Raw genomic sequence first — 24,866 nt, forward strand, 5'->3', positions numbered from 1 at the left:
GGCATTAGGCCAGTATCCTCGGGGGAGACAAGCTCTGTGAGGCTTTATATGCATTATGTGAATCCACACCTGGCTGTCTGTTTATAAGACATGTAACTCTTTGGTTGAGGAAGGCAAGGTGTAGATCAGTTGATACAAGAGGTGACTCTGATCACATTACACTTGTACCCTCATATTGAGTATTTCTATCTGACTTGCAACAAACCATTATAATTGGTAACACAATTGTTTGATACAAATTGACATGTTTGGAGCACATGTATACATTTGTGACCACAGTTTGATACCCACTGGTGCTTTTGGGATTTGGAAGCACTAAATGAAACTTTTTAATTGTTATTAATAAAAGTTATATTTTATTTATTTAGTTTCTAGAGCTACTTCAGTGAATCCACCTGCAGCGTGGCCCCACATGGCCCTTTCCTTGCGGCCAGCGCAGTCACCTCCCACAGCGTCGTGGGCCAGGACCCACGGCCCCGCTGCTGCACCTCTGGCCCTCCTCTTTCCCTCCACCTGCACCCCCAGCTCTCCCCTTACCCCCCACCCGCGTCCCCGGCCCCCTTTAGAGTTACAGTCACCTCCTACATCAACCTCTTCCCCCCAGCACCACCCACCCGTGACCTTGGTTACCCCCCCTTTCCACATGTTCAATCTGGCCCCCCTCCCCACTTGCCTTCTGTCCTCTGGTGTGAAACCCGGCCCCCTCTCTAACCCCTACCACCAGCACCTCCCCCAAACCAACAAACCCCCCGGCCCTTACCGATCACCCATGCCCCACCACCCCTCTCCCCCTTAAGCAAGCCGGCGATCTCTGTTCCCGCAGCACAGCTGACTAAGACGGCATTTCCTCTGCCGGCGCTGCTATGTTCGTGTTCCGCGCCGGCACCCGGAGCAAGCTCTGGGGCCGGCATCACGTTGCTATGGCAGCTTGGAGCCGTGCGCAGGGTCCCCGTGCTGTCTGTCTTTCGCTCCTACTGCAGCCTATGGCACGTAGCCTGCAGTAGAAGCGCCGGTTTTATGCTATGCTATACCAGCGCTTCTATTGAAGGTTACGTAGCCTAGGCTGCAGTAGGAGCAAAAGACCGACAGGACGAGGACCCTGCGCAAGGCTCCCGGCTGCCATAGGAACACGACGCCGGCCCCGGAGCTTGGTCCGGGTGCCAACGCGGATAAGGAATATAGCGGAGAAGGAGCAGCGCCCACGCACCAGCAGAGGACATCAGGACAGGTCAGCTGTGAATGAGGCGGCGTTAGGGTTAATGGAGACGATCGTTGCGGACACTGGCCACCCCCCACCCCGCTGGACTCACCTTGTGTATGGTGTGTAGTCCGCAACATCTGCCGGTCCTGTGTAGCCGGCCGGCAAGCCGGCAGTGTGTAGGCGGCCTAGGATGGCAGAGGCGGCTGGAGCATGCATACCTCCCAACCGTCCCGATTTCCGCGGGACATTCACGATTTGGGTGACATGTCCCGCGGTCCCGGTTGGAGGGAGGATGCAGATCTGAGTTGAACACATATGTGGCTGAAGCAAGGAGCTAACACAGGTCAGCTCCTCGCTTCAGCCACATATGTGTCAGCGAGAGAGGCGCGCAGCGGCAAAGCGAGGAGCTGACCTGTGTCAGCTCCTTGCTTCAGCCGCCTATGTGTCAGCGAGAGAGGTGCGCAGAGTGCATCGGGGGAACGAGGAGAAGGTAAGTTTAATGTGGAGGTGGAACGTGAAACTGGGGGCAGAGATGGAGAGGACGGCATGACACTGGGGGCAGAGATGGAGAGGACATGAATCTGGGGGCAGAGATGTGGAGACATTAATCTGGGGGCAGAGATGGGGGACATGAATCTGGGGGCAGAGATGGAGGGACATGAGTCTGGGGGCAGAGATGGAGGGGACATGAATCTGAGGGCAGAGATGGGGGAAATGAATCTGGGGGCAGAGATGGGGGACATGAATCTGGGGGCAGAGATGGAGGGGGGACATGAATCTGGGGGCAGAGATGTGGGGACATGAATCTGGGGGCAGAGATGGAGGGACATGAATCTGGGGGCAGAGATGGAGGGGACATGAAACGGGGCAGAGATGTGGGGACATGAATCTGGGGGCAGAGATGGAGGGGACATGAAACTGGGGGCAGAGATGGAGGGACATGAATCTGAGGGCAGAGATGGAAGGGACATGAAACTGGGGGCAGAGATGTGGGGACATGAATCTGGGGGCAGAGATGGAAGGGGGACATGAAACTGGGGGCAGATGAAGTGTGTATATGAAACTGGGGGAGAGATAGAGGGTGGACATATAATTTATGGGTGACTGTAGGAGGATTATACTGTGTGCGGGCACATGAAAAATTAATGAGTGGGTGGAGTCAACACAAAAGTGGGCGGGGCTAAATTTGCAGCACATTTTGTCCCTCTTTCGGTTCTTTAAAAGTTGGGAAGTATGAGCATGTGGGCTGGCGCCATGTTGACTACGGTCTTCCCAGTCAATCGACCCGCCCACACTTTGCCGGCAATGTATGGTGCTGCAGCGCTGGCTCCATAGCCCGCCCACACCCTGCCATGCACCAATAGGAGGTGCGTGGTCAGACCTGGGCTTGCGTAATGCCAGCTCCTACATCAGAGCAGGAGAGAGCTTTGGAGGGTCGCGGTGGCGATTTGGGGTGAGTTACCCACATTTAAAGTAGCCTATTCTTCCTTCCTGGGCAATATGTCGGTGTGTGTGAAATTTCAACAAAAGCTCACATTTATAAAAATTAATAGGATAAACATCTGCCATAATCCTCTGCCATATTATGCTGTGGGCACATGCATCTGCAAGAAACTAATTTTTATATAGGGAGATATTTGCCATTCAGTTACATTGGTTTCACATCAGTGTCCGGTCTCCGTTTTCAGATTTCTGTCTTTTGCAGACAGAAGAGGCAAACCTGACAGTGTCCGGCCGTGAGCACCGGTGAGCGTTTTGGGGTCCCCGCGGCGAAACCTTTTTTTTTTTTTTTAAACTGGACACAAATTCCTGCATGGCCGACTTTTTGTCCAGTTAAAAAAAACTGGGTTCGCCGCGGAGCGCACAAAACGCTCACTGCTGGACACTTTTCAAATGCATTCATTTGAATGGGTTTGAAAAATGTCTTCAGGCAACCTGAAACCTGCATAACGGAGACCCCCGGCGCAGATGTGATCGAGCTCTTATCCTATTTCATGCATTTTATTGTTTTTTCACAGATTTATTTTTACTGGAGAGGGAAGGAGGCATTGGTGTGAATAGGATCATTTGTTCTGCACTCTGCTGTATTTGGTACAGTTCTGTGTATGTCTTATGTCTTATGAGCTTAAGGACCTGTGATGATGTCACCTGTGTGGGAGGAGTCACATAATCACATGACCAGATATTAGAAACCTCTACAGAGCCTTCTGTGTGTGACGTGTATGTAGCGGAGCCGTCTGTGTATGTAGCGGAGCCTTCTGTGTGTGACATGTATGTAGTAGAGCTGTCTGTGTGTGACGTGTATGTAGCTGAGCCGTCTGTTTGTGAAGTATATGTAGTGCAGCCATCTGTGTGTGATGTGTATGTAGAAGAGCTGTCTATGTGTATGTAGCAGAGCCGTCTGTGTGTGACGTGTATGTAGCTGAGCCGTGTGTGTGTGACATATATGTAGTGAAACCGTCTGTGTGTGACATGTACTGTATGTAGCAGAGTTGTCTGTGTGTGACGTGTATGTGGAGGAGCTGTCTATGTGTGACGTGTATGTAGAAGAGCTGTCTCTGTGTGATGTGTATGTAGCTGAGCCGTCTGTGTGTGACGTGTATGTAGTGGAGCTGTGTGTGACGTGTATGCAGTAGAATTGTATTATGTGTTGTTATTGTACCCCCTCACAGTATTCTCCTTACTACCCCCACAATATAAGTTCCCATGGTCTTTTCTATCTAGTGGGCTTTGTTTCTGTATAATCTTCCCCACTTTGTATAGGAGAACAGGGGGAAGGGCTTTATAACTTGTACCAGAACACATTCCCCTTTCTAATTTTCAGGGAGTCGGGGTCTAATTTTCTTATTGCCCAACAACCACCAAATATCTGCTCTTGCTTGATAAAGTTTTACACTTTTCACTAGAAGGCACAACAGATGTGTTATAGACTCGGTGTCTGATATTATAAGTCTGGTTGCGGCGATAGCCAAGTGTGGCCTCGCTGTGGCACCTGCTGTGTCCTAATAGTGGACCGCACCCACTTTCTCCATTCATTTCTATCCGCATGACCGCTTTCCATGGCTAGCTTCTTTGCATACATTAGTAATTCTCACTGCAGGATTGGACTGGAGCTCCTCATACGGAATCGTCTCAGGAGTTGTCTCATTTACTTGTTTCTTCACCTCCATAATGACATTTCCTATAGGGTCTCCACCTCTTCCATACAGTATGCCCCTATAGCATAAGCTCTTATATCATAATATTTTGGGTCGTTCGGTGTAATCAGCAATTTGTTACAATCAGTTTCCTCAGAGCATTCCTGAGAGTTAACCCATTTGATTATACTTAATCTAGATTTTCCACCCGTATTATCTGAGGCTAATTCACACTCATAATCCTGACTAGCAGCGCTCCAAAGGGTGTAATCCCAATTTGCCCAGTTAGCACTTGCGGTAGTTTTGGTGACATCCAGCGTATACTGTATATTCTTAGCCCCAGTTCATTTCACACAGTTTCCCTTTACTAAAGAACAAAAGTCTCCTTCTATTGTGGAAGTTTCCCCTTCGTAGAATGTCAGATTCACACTGGGGTGTCCTACGTCTTTTACCACTTCATGCCAGTTAGTTGGCTCTCCAGGAAAGCTACAGAGAGTTCTCTTTACTGATCTCCCTTCTGTCTCTCCTATATAACCTTCCTCAGGTCCTGGTCAAGAAGATGAAGGCAAGAACGAGCAAGATTCCTAGTCCAAGTCCCCAATGCTTTCCAGCCATTTTTACTATCTTTCCCTGATATTCCTAGATTTGGCTTTGTAGGCCGGGATAAGGATGGGAGTCTTTGACCGGTTTGAGACAAACCTTCCTTTATGGAAAGTCCCCTTTTATTACATGTCTTTTACCAACTTCGACCAAATCTGGCTATTTTACAGTGGAAAAGATGGATCCAGGAGGTTTGTTCGGCTATTTTTAGTAGTCAAGAGGACTTGATATGGTTCTTCTCACCTGGGATGGGATCTACAGTCCTCTCTGTCCCCCATCTCCTCAATCTCCTGTCCCAATCTGGCCACCAGTCACTATAATGAAACCCTTAAAAATGCATTGGATGAGGTGGCTCCCCCCTCCACTCGTAAAGTCCCACATAGAAGGCAGCAACCCTGGCACACGCCACAGACACGATTTCTTCAGCGGTGCTCTAGGTGTGCTGAACACCTGTGGAGAAAATCACGTATTCTCACAGATTTCCTCCACTTCAAATTTATGCTTAAAACATATAGTTCAGCCCTTCACCTCGCCAAACAAGACTATTTCACCACCGTCATCTCTTCTCTCTCCAGCAACCCTAAAAGGCTTTTTGAAACTTTTCACACTTTACTCACGCCCAAGGTGCAGACGCCATTCACAGACCTTAGTGCTGAAGAGCTGCCCACTTATTTCCATGACAAAATTGGTAAGATCCGTCAGGAAGTAACTGCCCAATCCCCAGGTGGCATTGATCCCATCACCTACCATAGTACTGATACCCAGGTGGCAGTCTTACCCAGTAATTTACTATTAAGTACATAGTCATACATTTTATTACGTCGACCAAAGTGTATTACCTTACATAGTTTAGTATCATCTGCAAATATGGACACCCTGCTATGTAATATGGACACCCTGCTATGTAATATGAACCCCCTGCTCTGTAATATGGACCCCCTGCTCTGTAATATGGACCCCCTGCTCTGTAATATGGACCGCCTGCTCTGTAATATGGACATCCTGCTATGTAATATGAACCCCCTGCTTTGTAAACCCTCTACCAGGTCATTAATAACGATATTAAACAAGAGAGGACCTAATACTTACCCCTGTGGCCCCCCACTGGTGACTGTGGCCCAGTCTGAATATTTTCCATTAACAAGTACCCTCAGTTTCCTATCAGTGAGCCAGTTACTAACCCAAATACATGTGTTTTCCCCCAGTCCCAACATTCTCATCTTGCATACCAACCGTTTATGTGGAACAGTATCAAAAGCCTTTGAAAAGTCCAGGTACACCACGTCCACTGCATTACCCATGTCCAGATACTCCACGTCTACTGCATTACCCATGTCCAGATACACCACGTCCACTGCATTACCCATGTCCAGATACACCACGTCTACTGCATTACCCATGTCCAGATACACCACGTCTACTGCATTACCCATGTCCAGATACACCACGCCCACTGCATTACCCATGTCCAGATACACCATGTCCACTGCATTACCCATGTCCAGATACACCACATCTACTGCATTACCCATGTCCAGATACACCACGTCCACTGCATTACCCATGTCCAGATACACCACGTCTACTGCATTACCCATGTCCAGTCTTGAACTGACCTCCTCATAGAAGCTGATCAGATTAGTCTGACAGGACCGATTCCTCATAAACCCATGCTGATTGGGTGTTATAAGATTATTTACATTGAGATACTCCAGGATAGCATCTCTTAGAAAGCCCTCAAATATCTTTCCCACCACAGAAGTTAAACTTACTGGCCTATAGTTTCCAGGTTCACTTTTACACCCCTTTTTGAAAAATGGCACCACATCTGCTATTCGCCAATCCTGTGGTACAGACCCAGTCATTACTGAATCCTTAAATATTAGACACAAGGGTCTATCTATGACCATGCTTAATTCCGCAGAACTCGGGGGTGTATTCCATCTGGACCGGGCGATTTCTCTATTTTAGTGTTTTGCAGGCGGCGCTGCACTTCTTCCTGGGTTAAGCAGGTGACATTTAGTTGAGAGTTAACATTCCCCCTAATCATGTTCCTGGCCAATGGATTTTCCTGTGTAAACACTGTAGAGAAGAAGGCATTTAATAATTGTGCTTTGTGCTCATCCTCCTCCACCATTACACCCAGATTATTTTTGAGAGTACCCACATTGTCAGTAGAGATGAGCGAACACCGTTCGATCGAATAGGTATTCGATCGAATATCAGGCCGTTCGAGGTATTCGTTCCCAATCGACGACCAAGCGGCATACGCAGTAAAAATTCGTATCCCCCCCACCTTTCCTGGCGCGTTTTTTGCACCAATAACTGTGCAGGGGAGGTGGGACAGGAACTACGAAAATGGAAGCAGTGAAAAAATTGAAAAAACCCATTGGCTGCCGAAAACATGTGACCTCCTATTTATAAGAACGGCCGCCACCCTATTCACCATTTTTGCCGTCAGACATAGGGAGAGAAACATATCTGCTGAGGGCTAGATAGCGATTAGCTTCAGATAGGCAGGCAAGAACTAAAAAAGAAAACCAACAGCTCTTCCCAGAGCTATACACTGTAGGGAGATCAGTCCAGCTATCCCCGCACGGTGGAAAACAGGGATACACAACAGAGTCAACTTCATATATAGCGGAGAAACAGCGTTCATTGTTGGCTGTCCGCACACAGAATAGCTGGAATACACAGCAGGGACTAATTCATATAGAGCTGAAAAAAGCCTTGAATTTTTGGGTGTCCTGAAAAATAGCAGCAATCCACAAGTTACAAGTTCATATATAGCTGAAAAAAAACCTTTAAAGGGGCTCTATCAGCAAAATTATGCTGATAGAGCCCCACATATGTGTGAATAGCCTTTAAAAAGGCTATTCAGGCACTGGTAAAATTATATTAACCCCCCCCCCCCCCCGTTATAAAATAAAACCCTAAAAAAGAATATGTTGTACTTATCTATCGTGCACAGTGGGCGGGCATTCAGGGTCCGACGGCATCTTCAGCCACGCCTCCTCTTCCAGCGATGTCCTGGGGTCCCGTCTTCCTCCGGCACTTGCAAACTGCAATTGATAAATAATGTCACGGGTGCATGCGCAGTAGCAGTAGGACATCGCTGGAAGAGGAGGCGTGGCTGAAGATGCCATCAGACCCTGAATGCCCGCTCACCGTGCACGATAGATAAGTACAACATATTCTTTTTTAGGGTTTTATTTTAAAACTGGGGGTAGTTTGCTATAACTTTACTGGTCCCTGAATGGCCTTTTTAAAGGCTATTCAAACATGTGGGGCTCTATCAGCATAATTTTGCTGCTAGAGCCCCTTTAATTTTGGGGGGTCCTGAAAAATAGCAGGAATCCACTGCAGTCACTTCTTGCTATATACGTGCAAACCAGCTTTTCAGGCTGTGCAACCCCAAAACAAGGATACAGAGCAATTAGGTCAGGCTATGTCCGCTCAATCCAATCTTTAACCCCTTAGCGACCCTTGACGTAACTGTACGTCATGGGTCGCATGGGGATGTATGGAGCGAGCTCACACGCTGAGCTCGCTCCATACACGGCAGATGCCGGCTGTATCATACAGCCAGGACCTGCCAATAACAGCAGCGGTCGGTGCCCGAGCCGATCGCTGCTGTTAACCCTTTACACACTGCGGTCAAACGTGACCGCAGTGTGTAAACGGCGCCGGCGGCATGGGCGCCGCCATGTTTTGCCGATCGCCGCCCTCCTGAACGTCACAGGAGGGCGGTGATCGGTTGCTATTGAAGGCTTCCAGGCTTGTCTCTGCCCGAGATCTATTAGACGATGCCAGAGGCAGCCTCTAATAGAAGTGCTGCGATTCTGCTATTCACTGCAGTACTGTAGTATTGCAGTGAATAGTATGAGCGATCAGACCCCCTAGGTTTCAAGGTACCTAAGGGGTCTGATCATAAATGTAACAGAAGAAAAAAAAAAGTTTTTAAAAGTATTAAAAAAATATAAAAGTTCAAATCACCCCCCTTTCCCTAGATTAGCTATAAAAGTAATTAAAGAACATTAAACATAAACATATTAGGTATCCCCGCGCTCCAAAATGCCTGAACTATTAGAATATTAAAACATTTATCCTGTACTGCGAACGGCGTAGCGGCAAAAAAAATAAAAACCGCCAAAAAGCGTTTTTTTCAACACTTTGCCTCCTATAAAAAATTGAATAAAAAGTGATCAAACCATCAGATCTTTCCCCAAATGGTATCAATAGAAACGACATCTTGTCCCGCATAAAAAGACACCACAACCAGCTCCATACATGGAAATATGAAAAAGTTACAGGTGTTAGAACATGATGACACAAATTTTTTTTTCTATTTTGCAAAGTTTATCATTTTTTTAAAAGTATCAAAACATTTCAAATACTATATAAATTTGGTATCACCGCGTTCGTACTGACACGTAGAACACAGGTAACATGTCATTTGTACCAAACAGTGAACGCTGTAAAAATTAAACCCATAAGAAAATGGCGCAAATGCATTTTTTCTCCAATTGCACCTCATTCTGAATTTTTTTCCAGCTTCCCAGTACATTGCACAGCATATTGAATGATGCCATTACAAAGTACAATTTGTCCCGCAAACAATAAGCCATCATGTGACTCTGTGAACTGAAAAATGAAAAAGTTATGGCTCTTGAAATGTGAGGAGGGAAAAACGAAAATGCGAAACCAAAAAATGGCCGGGTCCTTAAGGGGTTAAGGGTCTACCCCTTGTAATTTTCATTTATTTCTGTGACATTATTTCAACCAATAACTCAAGCAGTACAAGCACCAGACACTGGTACTAGAACACTGAAAACTGCAATATAAATGTAGTACAACTGCAGCCATTATTTCTCCGCCCTCCCTGGATCTCTTTTCGGGTCCTTTTCTCCCTCTGTTGAACCACTTCCCCTCAATACGGTGTGATACACTAAACAATATATTTGATACTCAGGTCGCTCGTGCCTACCTATTTCCAAGGGTAACTGTTGGCATTCTTCACAGTCACACAAGTACAGTTAAGGATTGTTTGATGCGATATCTAAACCTTTCACCCTCACAAGTTTCTTTCCTAAAGTATGAGGAAACTTTAATGAAGGACAATCCAAACATCTGGTGTGACCGTTGTGACAGGACCAGGTTCCTGTCATACACAATCTAGGTGCAGCTGAGCAAAGCTGCGCTCCTGGCTGGTGGGTCTTACCAAAACCCTGGTAAAGGTCTGGCTGCTGGAGCAGGGAGTATTGGTGTCTCTACTCCATTCAGCCACTCCAGGTTTTGTGATATGTGGGGTTAAATCCCTGCACCATACTTGGCTGGATTGGACTTTCATTTTATGCCAAAAGTGGTCAAGACAGCGATCCCTGAGCTAATCCCGTTACACTGTCCATTGCCAACTGCAGCACTGAAGTTACCATCTCTAGAAGTGATACACCTTCTTTCTCTGCATTTAGCCATGCTCGATGCTATGGTAGCTGACTACACTTGGTTGGTCGAGGGTTATCTTAATGTATATCACCAAGGGGCATCAGATGTGTTTTTCAGCACTGAGGCCACCTCCTCTGAGATCCCAAAGGAACTTCAGCAGATTTCTGTATTGCACCCACAGAGAAGAGAAAATAAGTGTAGGGCACAGAGGGATCGGAGAGGACAGAGCTGGGGTCAGCCTGGTACTCCCACAACATGCGCCTATACTTGTCCCTCATGGTGACACTAGGCCCCTCAGTGGCAGTAGTTTGGCCAGGGGGTGCCATTAACGTGTCCCAGACCTTGGAATAAGTCTTGCAACATGGCCGAGTTTTGCATGAGTGGCCTTGCTGCCTCTGGACAGGCCTATGCCTGTAGCCACCGTTTTTGCTGCTTAGCTTGCCTCCACATCTACACTGCTTTTGCCCCTAGACGTCACCCCAGTCTATGCCTCTGCTTCTAGCCGCCTTTTTGTCCAGCTTAGCTTGCCTCCACATCTACACTGTTTTCCCCGCTAGACATCACCCCTGTCCATGTCGGGTCGGTGGCCTTGTCGTCCACCAACTCCTCTTCTGATTGCTCACTGTCCCCTTACTGAAAACCGCAGATAACCACAGCTTGCCCTGATGACAACTGTGTCTCATCATCATCACTGAGGCCCAGAAACGTCGGTTGCTGCTCCACAACCACAAAATTGGAAGGAAATGGCAGTTGCTACAGTATTTGTAACACCTGTTCCTGGTGCTCGGGCCTGGTCTGCGTTGTACCCTGCACCCTGCTTAATGCAGCTGCCATATCCGGAATTGCAATGAGCGCATGCTAATGTTTCGTGTCCAGCGGAAAGGATGGGATAGGATTTCACGTAAGTCTGCCACCCATGGAAACTCATGGTTCAGAAACTGAGGGAGCTGACTTTGATGAACCCTTGGGTTTTGGATATGGAACTCCATCAAAGGTCTCTGCAGCTCACACACCCTGCTTAACTTACGGTATCTAGGGTTTCAGCGTGTGGGGACATCGCCCAACAGCCGGTGTTCGGGCAGATGGAGGCGTGGCTGGAGTGTTTTGAGGCTAGCAGCGGCTCCTGTAGACTTGCGAAAGTGGGCGCACAAGCATCCCCTGATGAAGGCTAGCAGCCAAAACACGTCCGGCGGTCGGCCTGTGGATCGCCTGACGAAGCCTGAGCGAGGCGAAACGCGCGTCGGGTCCCCAGGTGGCACGGGTAGGCATTTGCTATTGACATAATTTTTTACCTGTCTTTCCATGCTGTGGTTCTTATATTTAGCTGCACTTCAGTGTTTTCACACATGTGTTTTTTAATTATTGCTCACTAATATACTGTATATGATTCTTGTACTTTTGAGTCACATGTTTAGCACTGTGTGTATTTATTTATTGTTGCACTTTACCTTGCATGGTAACATGTTATAAACTGCCTCACTATTATATTGTGCCTCCAACCACCTGGTTTACTACTTGCTGGGTCTATTGATCCCTCCTGCGTACTGCATGTTTATTATTATATACAGCTGGTGCTGTTGTCCATTAACTTTCAAATAAAATTATTTACATTTTATAGTGATCCTGTCTTTTATGGACATTGTTTAATCTACAAGTACAAGTTAAAGCTCTACCAAGCAAAGCGAAAGTCATATTAATAACACCCAGAAAAGCTGACAACTTCTCTGGGCCTGAACACATCTGAGATAGACTGATGCAAGGCGGAAAAGTCTCCATACATCTCTGATGGTATGGGGGTGTTATTGCCCATGACATAGGTAACTTGCACATCTGTGAAGGCACCATTATTCCCGAATGGTACATACAGGTTTTGGTGCAGCACATGCTGCCATCCAAGCGCTGTCTATTTCAGAGAGGACCCTGCTTATTTCAGCAAGATAATGCCAAGCCACATTCTGCAGGTGTTACAACAGCGTGGCTTCGTGATAAAAGAGCACGGGTACTAGACTGACCTGCCTGCGGTTCAGACCTATCCTTCATTCAAAATGTGTGGAGCATTATGAAACGCAAGATACAACAATGGAGACCCCGCACTGTTGAGCAATTGAAGTTGTACATCAAGCAAGAATGGAAAAGAATTCCATTTACAAAGCTTCAACAATTTGTGCCCTCAGTTTCCAAAAACTTAATGAGTGTTGTTCAAAGAAGAAAGTTCACAGAGGGACAAATGACACTATCTGCCCAAAAAAATAAACACATAAAATTTCACTTTTATTGATATCCTTGAAAACCAATCCAAAAAGTAAAACAAAATGATTGTGTTCCACCTGTTCAGTCCATACAAAAGTGAAGAAATAAGTAGGGAGGGGCAATTGTATATACACCTATATATGCCCTATAGGATATTGAAACCCTCACTCCCTAATAAACCACAGTGGCTTTTTTCCAAACAGCAACTTGTGAACAGGACCCAAAGCGTGAACTGCCAGCAAATCACTCCCCCCTCTGAGGTTACTGGCCTATTGCCACGCCAACAGAGAGGAGAGAGGCACTGACAGTCAGGTCACCGTACAAATGCTGAACTGGATGATAAGTCCACTGACTAACTGGGAATTTATGACCCTACGCAGCGTTTCTTCTATTAAAAAGAGTCATCAGGGGTCTTTTTCTCACTTCACAAAATAAACAGCTTAACACTGTAACACATGATAGCGGTGTGGTGTGCTGACCGCTTGGTTTTAAAGGATATCAATAAAAGTGAAATTTTATGTGTTTATTTTTTGGGGCAGATAGTGTCATTTGTCCCTCTGTGAACTTTCTAATATACACACATTTGTTTGAAATCAGTGAATTTTTGTTCAAAGAAGAGGTGATGTAACACAGCGGTAAACATGCCCCGGCCCCGTCTACTGTTGCCCCCGTCTCAGCTTTTTTGGAACATGTTGCACGCATCAAATTCAAAATGTGTGAATATTTGCAAAAAACAAATAAAGTTTATTCTTTTGAATTGTAAATATCTTATCTTTGTAGTGTATTCTATTGAATATAGGCTGAAAAGGATTTGTAAATCATCGTACTCTATTTTTATTTATGTTTTACCCAACGTCCCAACTTCATAATACAGAGTTTGTATTATACTGTGTGGGGCCACAGGGAAGATATTGTAGTGTATGAGGGCTACAAATGGGCACATTATACTGTGTAGGGGACAGAATGAGTGCAAAATAGTGAGTGAGGGCTACCTCTGATGACATCAGGACTATGTGATTTGACTCTTGTGAGGGTAGAGATGTTCTGCATAGTACAGGATAGTGCAGTGTTATAGAGACGGAGGAAGTCACTGAGAAAGAGAGGAGAAAATGTGTGAGCAAGAGCAGACATAGGGGAGCATTATATGAGCGCAAAGAGGGAAACCTAGAGGGACATTATATGATTTCTGAGAGGAGGACCTGTGGGTGCATGATATGAGATATAGCTATAATAGACTTTATTTCCTTAGATCAGTATACATGATAGCCTAATAAATAAATAAAAAACTGGAAAATCAGTCCCAAGAAGCGACAGCTGAATGTAATTGAGTTGCCATTATAGGAATCCCAGATGAAAATAACCTCCGTCCATTATGTAACGGCAAACACATTACAGATCGGCCTTAATCAGAGATCTAAATAACATTACATTTAAATCAACAATTTAACTTAAAAAAAACCCCCCAAAACTGTGAAACTAAGTTCCATGTTAATACGTAGACGGCTCAATGACTTCAAGTTGAAAATCCACTTACATCCGCTACTCTCCTGTGTGACTTCTTAGATGTCTGACAAGATGTGATTTCTGAGCAAAACATTTCCCACATTCTGGGCATGTATATGGCTTCTCCCCTGTGTAAATCTTTTGATGTTCAACAAGATTTGATTTCTGAGAAAAACATTTCCCACATTCTGGGCATGAATATGGCTTCTCCCCTGTGTGAATCTTTTGATGTTCAACAAGATTTGATTTCTGAGAAAAACATTTCCCACATTCTGGGCATGAATATGGCTTCTCCCCTGTGTGAATCTTTTGATGTTCAACAAGATTTGATTTCTGAGAAAAACATTTCCCACATTCTGGGCATGAATATGGCTTCTCCCCTGTGTGAATCTTTTGATGCTTAACAAGGTTGGATTTAGACAAGAAACATTTCCCACATTCTGGACATGTATATGGCTTCTCCCCCGTGTGAATCTTTTGATGTACAACAAGACAATATTTCTGAGAAAAATATTTTCCACATTCTGGGCATAAATATGGCTTCTCACCTGTGTGAAACTTTTGATGAGTAACAAGGTTGGATTTAGAGATAAAACATTTCCCACATTCTGGGCATGAATGTGGCTTCTCCCCTGTGTGAATCTTTTGATGTTCAACAAGATTTGATTTCTGAGCAAAACATTTCCCACATTCTGGGCATGAATATGGCTTCTCCCCTGTGTGAATCTTTTGATGCATAACAAGAGTTGATTTCTGAGCAAAACATTTCCCACATTCTGGGCATGAAAATGGCTTCTCCCCTGTGTGAATCTTTTGGTGCTCAACAAGGTTGTATTTAGAAAAGAAACATTTCCCACATTCTGGGCATGAATATGGCTTCTCCCCTGTGTGAATCTTTTGATGTTCAACAAGACTTGATTTCTGAGCAAAACATTTCCCACATTCTGGGCATGAATATGGCTTCTCCCCTGTGTGAATCTTTTGATGCTTAACAAGGTTGTATTTAGAAAAGAAACATTTCCCACATTCTGGGCATGAATATGGCTTCTCCCCTGTGTGAATCTTTTGATGCTTAACAACTTTGGATTTAGAGATAAAACATTTCCCACATTCTGGGCATGAATGTGGCTTCTCCCCTGTGTGAATCTTTTGATGTTCAACAAGACTTGATTGCTGAGCAAAACATTTCCCACATTCTGGGCATAAATATGGCTTCTCGCCTGTGTGAATCTTTTGATGCTTAACAAGATCGGATTTAGAGATAAAACATTTCCCACAATCTGGGCATGAATATGGCTTCTTTGCTGTGTGAGTTCTCTGATATATAACGTCCCTTCTACATCTTTTATTTTGCATAACAGACTGTGATGAATTAGAAGAGAGATCTTTCTCCTGAAGGTCTGAGGGTATATCTGGGGTAATGGACTGTTCTTTATATGATTCTTGTGTGATACCATGATCCTCTGCTTTATAATCTGTAGATATCAGATGTCCCTTTGAGCTCCTGGTACAGTCATCTGACAAGAAGAAAACTGATCTTACTATTATTGAATAACATAACCTTATAAGTATATTCCTAACTGAGCTGCCGCTGCCTGAGACGCTTCAGACCGTGTGAAGAAGTGAAGTCAGTGGCACAGGCAGCAAACGACGGCAGCGCGGCCTACTTCATTGGTATTCACTGTGCTGAGACGGAGGTCAGTGATAGTGAATAGTAATGAAGCGGGGCAGGAGACATCACTACTGCTCTAGGTCACCGTAGAGGTGAACACAATCCATGGCTGCTTAAATATGGCCACTTATGTGGAATAATACTGTAGGATGCCAAAAATCTTACTGTATTACACCCCATACACACAATAGAATCCAAACCACATCTGCTGGATTTCCCAGCCTGAACTCACCGCGGATCTGCTGTCCCATACAGTATATAGTAGGGTCTGTGGAGTCACAAGGAAGCAGGGACTCCTAGCGTCATAGATCACTAAGATACAGGGAGTCCTGGTGTGTGGACAGAGTTCAGGCTGGGAAATGTGACTGATGTACAAACCAGATTTTCTAGTCCAGATTCCATAGTGTGATTGGGGTCTAAGGTGAGGGTTACACAGTGACATTTGTAGAAGCTGCTTCAGGAATTCAGAAGAAGAATTTTTCAGCTTTACCAAATCAGCTCCCGAATCTCCATCAGATTCCTTACTGGCCAGGCGCTATTTTCCACCTCCCATTTATTTCCATAGAGCTCTGAGGTGGAATCTGCCTGAAGATCGAGCAGGAGGATTATTTTTCCGCTACCTGAAATAATCTGCTATATAATTCTGGTAAATTCTTTCCCTTCACGAGGACTGACAGCCGGTGAGGAAGAAATTTGCCTCGTTCACATCCATATCAAGTCCATATTCCTGCTGTCCGTTCTATTCTATACTACATTTATTACCCCCTATAGCGGTATCACATTTATATTCATGTATTATTAGTATTTTACCTGAATCGGGGAACAACAAATAGTCTAAACAATGTCTGAATAGAATCAGTGACCCTTCTGTGCTTTATATAGTGGTGACTCCTCACCTGGGCAGGTCCCTGTAGGAATGTCCTCCTCACACTCCTCATCACCACTCACATAGGGTTCTTCCTTTATTCTCATAGATATAGCATTAATGTCGCTCACATCTTTATCCTGATGGAAAATCTGTGAAACAAATAATGTAAAAGTCACCGGACAAATGGGGAAGTCACAGAGAATGTTCTAGATCATTAATCCGCATGAAGATGAAAGATGTCCTGACAGTAGCTGCAGGTCTATGAGAAGCCGGATAAACATATTAGATGGTGGCTCAATGACACCGTCCATAAATAACCATACTATCCTCTGCCCGCAACTTCGTCTGCATGTTGTTGGCGTTGATGAGCCCCCTATATTCAGCAAATTGCTGCCATCGATGATCGCCTTGCTTTGGCTTTTCGGCAGCTCTCAAGCTTTCCTGCTTCTGAACTTCTCCCTCGCACGATGCCTGTGATTGTTCCAGCATCTCAGCAGCTGGCTGGGCACCATATAATGAGCGTGTTGTTGTTGTTCCGCCTGCTCTTGCGTTTCGGCTGCTCTACGAGTTGCTTGACGCCTAGCTTGCATAATCCTACTCAGCTCCGCTTGAGGATAACTCTGTTGACTTCTCGCTACCTTCATAACTCTTGTTTTAGAATTTTGTGACAAATTAGATTTTCTTTGCCTAGCATGTTTAAAATTGGCAAACTGACAATTTGGATTAAAAGGCTTTTCCCATGTCAGTGTCTCAGCAATGGATCAGCTCAGATAATATGCAGAAGCATGTACACAATGGACTCAGAGTTAGCTTTGTGTTTACATAGAGAGATAACAGACCAGGCTTTATCAGCAATCTCCAATTAACCGAGATAGTCCTGCCAGCAAGAGCAGTGTACTATAAGAACATAAATTCATAACAGTCGTGAAGCCATGTCATTTACTGGGATAAAAGATAGCCGATGTGTTACTCCAAGTTAAAAACTATCTATTTGCCAAAATCTGTTCAGCCGTTTTTGCGTGATTGAGTAACAAACATACAAACTTTCACATTTATAATTAATAGGAAGGATAGGATAGGATAGGAAGTATGGGAAGGATAGGATAATACTGCTGGATACAACAAGACTGACCACAAGGACTTCACAGCCCGTCTACACATCATAGGGAATATCTCCATCTACCTGATCATCATCCTGTGGAAGAAGAGGACTGGGACATCTCTCCGGTGTTGTCCTCTTACTGGATCTACCTGTAGGAAACACAGACAGGGACTGAATTCATTCTGTACATACAAATAATGGAAGTCCATGTGTATATAGTCATGTCTATTACCTGCTGATGTGAGGGGCTGGTGGTCCTTCATCATCACCTCCTTGTACAGATCCTTGTGTCCTTCTAAATACTCCCACTCCTCCATGGAGAAATAGACAGCGACATCCTGACACCTTATAGGAACCTGACAACACAATGATACAGTCATCACCCCGACCCCTCCAGTTACTGTATAATGTCCCAGCATTCCCACCTCTCCAGTCAGCAGCTCCAGCATCTTGTTAGTGAGTTCTAGGATCTTCTGTTCATTGATCTGCTCCTGTATCAGGGCGTGAGGTGGAGGGCCCGGGATTGGGCTCAGGTCTTCTCCACATCTTTCATACACAGGAGCCTGACAGCGCCCACTAGAGGTCTTCTTCACTACTATGTAATCCTGGTTATGGGGAGACACATTAATAAATCTCACTACATACATGTCCAGAGTCCATCACCTCTCCAGTCATATCATCTGTTATTACTATAAATAAGAATGATGTCATGATGACATCATCAGAATCTCTCACCTCTCCAGTAAGCTGGTAGATGATCTCGAGGGTGAGATTTAATAGACTTTCCGCCATCTTGTTCCTGTCTCTTTCCATCCTTGATGGATCAATCAGGAATATTCTCTTATATAGAAGATACTGAGAGGATTCTATATTGTAGGAACCTGAATGGAGAGAAGATGAGACAATGTAATCACTACACGGAATCCCATGGAATAAATAGAAGAGTTGAGTCCCATTATTATCACCACCTCCTACTTCTGACGTCGGCAGCGTGTAGCTCAGGAAGGAAGTGACTTGTTGTGGGCCGGCTTGGTGGGTATATAAGGTGTGTGATAGGCTGAACAGAATCTCATTGTTGTCTCGGGTAAAGGGGGCGATTTATCAGAGTTGCACAAGGGATGATTATTGGCTGTCGGGCCAAGGGTGACAGTATTTCTCCTACAGCGCAGGTTGTGACCTGTTTGTGTGCTGCTTTGGTGAAAGTGTATTGTGAGTGGAGAAATGGCGCCATTGGGAATAACCAACATGGAAACTGTGCAGAACCATGTGCCACTGATGTGAAAGTTGAACGTCAGCTATGAAGGTGTGTGAGGGCTGATCGACAGCCTACAGTGGGGCAGCTCAGTGTGACAATAGACCCGGGCTCCCAGATGTGTCTAAAACAATGGATCAATGAACCTTAATGTGTATGGAGCTTCAATGCAGAAAGATGGTCATTGTAAATATGTTTCCAAAAAAGAAAAAAAGGCTTAATTTTATACGGCCATATTGGAATTGGACCACCAATGATTGGTTAAGGGTTGCCTTCTTCGAGGAGTCCTGTTTTCTGCTTCATGGAATGGATGGACATAGGTATGTCAGGCAAGAAACATCAGAGAACAAACACCTGCAACCAGTGCTGAAAGAAGACAAGCTGGTGGCAGCAGCATTATAGTCTGGGGAATTTTTTCACGCCATTCTTTGGGCCCACTCATCTATGTTGAAGGCAATCTGAACAGATTTGGGTATGAATCCATCCTTGTGTTACACTATGTGTGAATGCTCTGTGGACACCTATGGCTGATAGGGGAAATGCACAGCAGACAATAGTTACAGCAAAGAAGAGACGAACTTACAGTCAGTTGCAGCACAGCTGGGTAGCGTTCGGCCGGTAGTAAAAGGCAGGTTGTGTAGCACTAGAGGTTTTCCTGATGAGAGACTGAATCAATCAGGGGGAGCTCATGTGCAGCTGAGGGGATAAGCTGAAGGGCAACAGCCGGGAGGAAGACAGGTATCTAGATGCAGGTATGGTAGGAAATGGCAGAACTCTGGAACAAGAGAACCACAGGACTCTTCACAATAGAGGCGGAGAGCTAGAGGCAGCCGAGACAAAGATCTGACTGATACTCAAGCAGGGAGGAACACAGGTGCATTCATTAATATAGCCTCAAGAGCAGGCAAGATGGCCACCGAATCTATAGCGGCCATCTTACAACGAGGCAGACTTGCCCACAGACAGGTGAAACGTAAAAACAGAACTGGATCCTTACACTACCCCCACCTTAGGAGTGGCCTCCGGACACCCTATGGGCAGGCTTACCGGGATGTCTTCGGTGGAACCTGGACACCAGACGGGGAGCATTTATATTATCAACAGGTTCCCAAGAATTTTCTTCAGGCGGGTACCCTTCCCACTTGACCAGATACTGTAATTGGTTCCTATGGATTCTAGAATCCAGAATCTCTTCCACCAAAAATTGTTCCTCACCATCAATCAATACTGAATCGGGTGGTTGGGCAGCGCGTCCCGGGAACGGATTAGGGATAGCAGCCTTCAATAGGGAAACATGGAATACTGGATGGATTTTCATGGTGTTGGGGAGCTTTAATCTAACGGCCACTGCACTGATGATGGCACTTATCTTAAATGGTCCTACAAATCTTTGCCCCAGCTTCGGGGAGGGTACTCTCAGTTTTAAATTTTTTGTAGAAAGCCAGACTAAGTCTCCAACTTTGAATATGGGTTCTGGTCTGCGGGACTGATCCGCTGATCTCTTATATCTCTCCTGAGCTGCAGTCAAGGTTTCCTTCAACACTTCCAAGTTTTGCTGAATGATTGCCACACGTTCCGTAACTGCCGGTATGGTGACATCACCTGGCAGCCTGGGAAAAACTTTGGGGTGGAACCCCAGATTGGCATAGAAGGGTGACACCTTTGTAGAAGCACTCTGGGAATTGTTATAGGAGAATTCTGCCAGAGGAAGGAGATCCAGCCAATCATCCTGCAAATGACTGATGAAACAACGCAGGTACTGTTCCATAGTCTGATTGGTCCTCTCGGTCTGGCCGTTTGACTGCGGATGGTAGGCAGAGGACAAGCGGACTTTAATGTCTAATGCTGAACAAAATCCTTGCCAGAATCTCGCCATGAATTGCGCTCCTCGATCTGAAATGACTTCGTCGGGGACCCCGTGCAGCCGAAAGACATTTTGAATAATTAATTCCACAGTGTCTTTAGCAGTTGGTAGTCTGGGGTAAGGTATAAAGTGGGCAGCCTTCGTTAATCGATCAACCACAACTAGAATGGTATTCATACCCTTAGAGATAGGTAATTCGACAATAAAGTCCATAGATATGGATCCCCATGGACGAGAAGGCACTGGCAGAGGTTGTAGCAATCCAGTCGGAGCAGACCGAGGTGTCTTACATCTGGCACAGATGACACAAGAACGGACATAGTCTTTAACATCCCTCTGATACCCCGGCCACCAGAAGAATCGTGAGAGGAACTCCTGAGTCTTCTGCACCCCTTTATGACCTGCCACCTTGGAGTCATGCATCAGTCTTAGTACTCTTAGTTTGGCAGACTTAGGCACGTAGAGGCATTGGCCTTGGAACCATACTCCATTTTTAAAGGTCAGATGAACGTCATTAGCCGGCTGGGACAAGAGAGGATCAGTGACATAGGCTTCCTTAAAGGCGTTAATTAAGTCTTCATTCTGTATCACTCCCACCACATTGGCGTCGGGTACTATAGTCTCAAATGAGGGAGCCGAATCCGATTCGGTAGAGAACATCCGGGAAAGGGCGTCAGCCTTGCCATTACGGGAGCCCGGTCGATAGGAGATGATAAAATTAAATTGGTTTAGAAATAGGCTCCAGCGAACCTGTCGGGGAGAAAGACATCTTGCGGATCGGACAAACTCCAAATTACGGTGATCAGTGAGTACGACAATCTGCTGAGAAGCCCCCTGCAAATGATGCCTCCATTCTTTGAACGCGGAGATGATCGCCAACAGTTCCTTGTTTCCGACATCGTAATTCCTCTCAGCAGAAGATAACTTTCGGGAGAAGTATGCACAAGGGTGCAAGAGACCCTTCTCTCCTGTTCTCTGAGATAAGACAGCTCCCACGGCACTGTCTGAAGCGTCCACCTCTATTATAAATGCCAACTCCGGATCAGGATGTATTAATACTGGGGCGGATGTGAACCTTGACTTAAGGCGAGTAAATGCCTCCTGGGCTTGGGGTGTCCAACGGAACACTGTCCCCTTCTTGGTAAGTTGGGTAATGGGACTGACAATCTCTGAGAAGTGCTTAATAAAGCGCCGGTAAAAGTTGGCAAAGCCTATGAAACGTTGTACCTCTCGGGTATTCTTCGGGACCGGCCAATTCATGATTGCTTGGATCTTACTGATATCCATATACAATCCTTGTTGTGAGATTACATAGCCCAAAAACTGGATCTCAGTCTTGTGGAACTCGCATTTTTCAAGTTTAATGTAAAGTTGGTTTACTCGTAGGCGGTCCAGAACAATCTTCACATGTTCCTCATGTTCTTGTAGAGAGCTGGAAAAAATAAGGATATCGTCCAAATACACCACCATGAACTGATCCAAGAGATCCCGGAAGATGTCATTAACCAAATGTTGGAAAGCAGCTGGGGCATTGCATAGACCAAACGGCATGACCAGATATTCAAAGTGTCCGTACCGACACCGAAAGGCAGTTTTCCACTCGTCTCCTTTTCTAATCCGCAGTAAGTTGTATGCTCCTCGAAGATCTAATTTGGAAAAAATCTTGGCATGGCGAACTCGTTCCAGAAGTTCGGGGATTAGAGGAAGTGGATAACGGTTTTTAACAGTGATTTTGTTGAGTTCCCGATAATCTATGCAGGGTCTGAGGGACCCGTCCTTCTTTTTCACAAAAAAGATTGGAGCACCTGCTGGAGATGAGGAAGGACGAATAAACCCCTTTGCCAGGTTTTCATCAACGTAGTCCTTGAGGGCCTTTAACTCCGGCCCGGCTAGAGGATAGATGTGGCCAAACGGTATTGCTGCACCGGGCAAAAGCTCAATTGGACAGTCATATGGCCGGTGTGGTGGAAGTTTATCTGCATTCTTCTTGTCACTCACGCCCAAGAAGTCAGAATAGACTGATGAAAAAAGGTTAGAAGGATTGTCAGGAACAGATGTGACCGGGCAAATGGCTGACTTCTTCTTTGCAGGGAAGCGTAACTCTCTAGTTTCCCAGTTGATAGCTGGGTTCTGCTTTTTCAACCATGGGAGGCCTAGGATTACTGGAAAATGAGGAGAGGAGATAAGCATGAAGGATAGTTCTTCCTGATGATCAGGCGGCATGGATACCCTTAGGGGTCTGGTTTCCTGATCTATTGGCCCCGATACCAGGGGGGAACCATCCACAGTCTCCATAAGCACGGGTGAGGCCCTATGTTGGGTTGCGATACCATGTTCTTTAGCAAAGGCCAGATCCATGAAGTTGCCACTAGCTCCGGAATCCACCATTGCTGAGGTGGAAATCCAACGAGTGTTGGTCCAAATCTGAATTGGCAGGAGGCAATGGGTCTCCTTCTTCCTCTTCTCCAGGTGTGAAGCCACCGACGACAGGGTCTGAATAACTGCATTCAAAGGCTGTGACGCTTCTGAGGCTTCTGATTCCCAGTCAGACAAATCTCCTTCAGCCACGGCTGCGACAGTCCTGCGAGGTCGATTCGGGCAATTTATGAGAAAGTGACCGGACTCCCCACAATAGAGACATAGACCGTCACGCAGCCGGCGTTCCCTACGAGCATTACTCTCAGACCTCTGTACAACATCTAGTTGCATTGGCTCAGTCTCCTGTGGGGGCCTATTAGAAGGTTCCTTGGGAAATGCAGGAGAAAATGCTGGTGGGCTGTCCCTGCGATTCATTGCTGCCCATCTCTCTTGTCTTCGTTCGGATAAGCGGATATCAATCCGTATGCAATGGTGTACATACTCTTCAAACTTGGAGGGAGCCTCAGAACGGGCCAGTTCGTCCTTAATGGCGCTGGATAATCCTCTCCTGAACAACGGTAGTTGCGCCTCAGATTTCCAAGTCGTGTCCACTGCCCATCTCTTAAATTCCATGGCATACTCTGTGACCGTACGTCGGCCCTGTCGAAGCGCCAGTAAGTTGGTCTCTGCAGTGGCGCGACGATTAGGATCATCAAACATCAGGGCCATGCCATCAAGGAACTGAGTCAGACTATCTAGACAAGGATCAGCGGTCTCAATTAGCGGGTTTGCCCATGCTAGAGCCTTGTGTGTCAGAAGCATGATGATGCAGAGTACCTTGGCGCGATCATTTGGAAATTGACCGATATGTGCATCAAAATAGAGTTTACACTGGTTTACAAAGCCACGGTACTTGTCGCGGTCTCCACCAAACCTAAATGGTGGCAATTTTGGGGGGCTCAGTACTACGGGGGGAGCTGACTTCAAAGCCTCAACCGCGGTTGTCCGTGTATGCAAGTCCTGCATCGCTTTGCCAAGATCCTGCACATTTTTGTTAGCTTGTATCTCTAGAGAATTTATCTTGGACTTTAGCGACTGCAACTCTGTATACAAAGAAGTTGTGTATTGCTGTATTCTCTTAACACGGGTCTCCAAGTCCCCAGACTCAGCGGCCTCCATCTTGTGGGCTTGAGTATCCTGTTACACTATGTGTGAATGCTCTGTGGACACCTATGGCTGATAGGGGAAATGCACAGCAGACAATAGTTACAGCAAAGAAGAGACGAACTTACAGTCAGTTGCAGCACAGCTGGGTAGCGTTCGGCCGGTAGTAAAAGGCAGGTTGTGTAGCACTAGAGGTTTTCCTGATGAGAGACTGAATCAATCAGGGGGAGCTCATGTGCAGCTGAGGGGATAAGCTGAAGGGCAACAGCCGGGAGGAAGACAGGTATCTAGATGCAGGTATGGTAGGAAATGGCAGAACTCTGGAACAAGAGAACCACAGGACTCTTCACAATAGAGGCGGAGAGCTAGAGGCAGCCGAGACAAAGATCTGACTGATACTCAAGCAGGGAGGAACACAGGTGCATTCATTAATATAGCCTCAAGAGCAGG

At 45.8% G+C, this 24,866-nt stretch overlaps 1 protein-coding gene across 1 annotated transcript in view; it reads right to left on the bottom strand.

The window, feature by feature from the left end:
- The window catches only part of LOC142191151 (uncharacterized), a 1,229,165-nt gene that overhangs the window by 1,168,536 nt on the left and 35,763 nt on the right, over positions 1–24,866 (bottom strand). The window contains 5 exon segments of the mRNA XM_075262334.1: positions 16,698–16,813; positions 17,836–17,927; positions 18,011–18,134; positions 18,204–18,383; positions 18,514–18,659. Coding sequence (XP_075118435.1) covers positions 16,698–16,813; positions 17,836–17,927; positions 18,011–18,134; positions 18,204–18,383; positions 18,514–18,659 — 658 coding nt within the window.

This window comes from Leptodactylus fuscus, chromosome 1 (genome assembly GCF_031893055.1).
Source record: "Leptodactylus fuscus isolate aLepFus1 chromosome 1, aLepFus1.hap2, whole genome shotgun sequence".
NCBI classification, from domain to species: Eukaryota; Metazoa; Chordata; class Amphibia; order Anura; family Leptodactylidae; genus Leptodactylus; species Leptodactylus fuscus.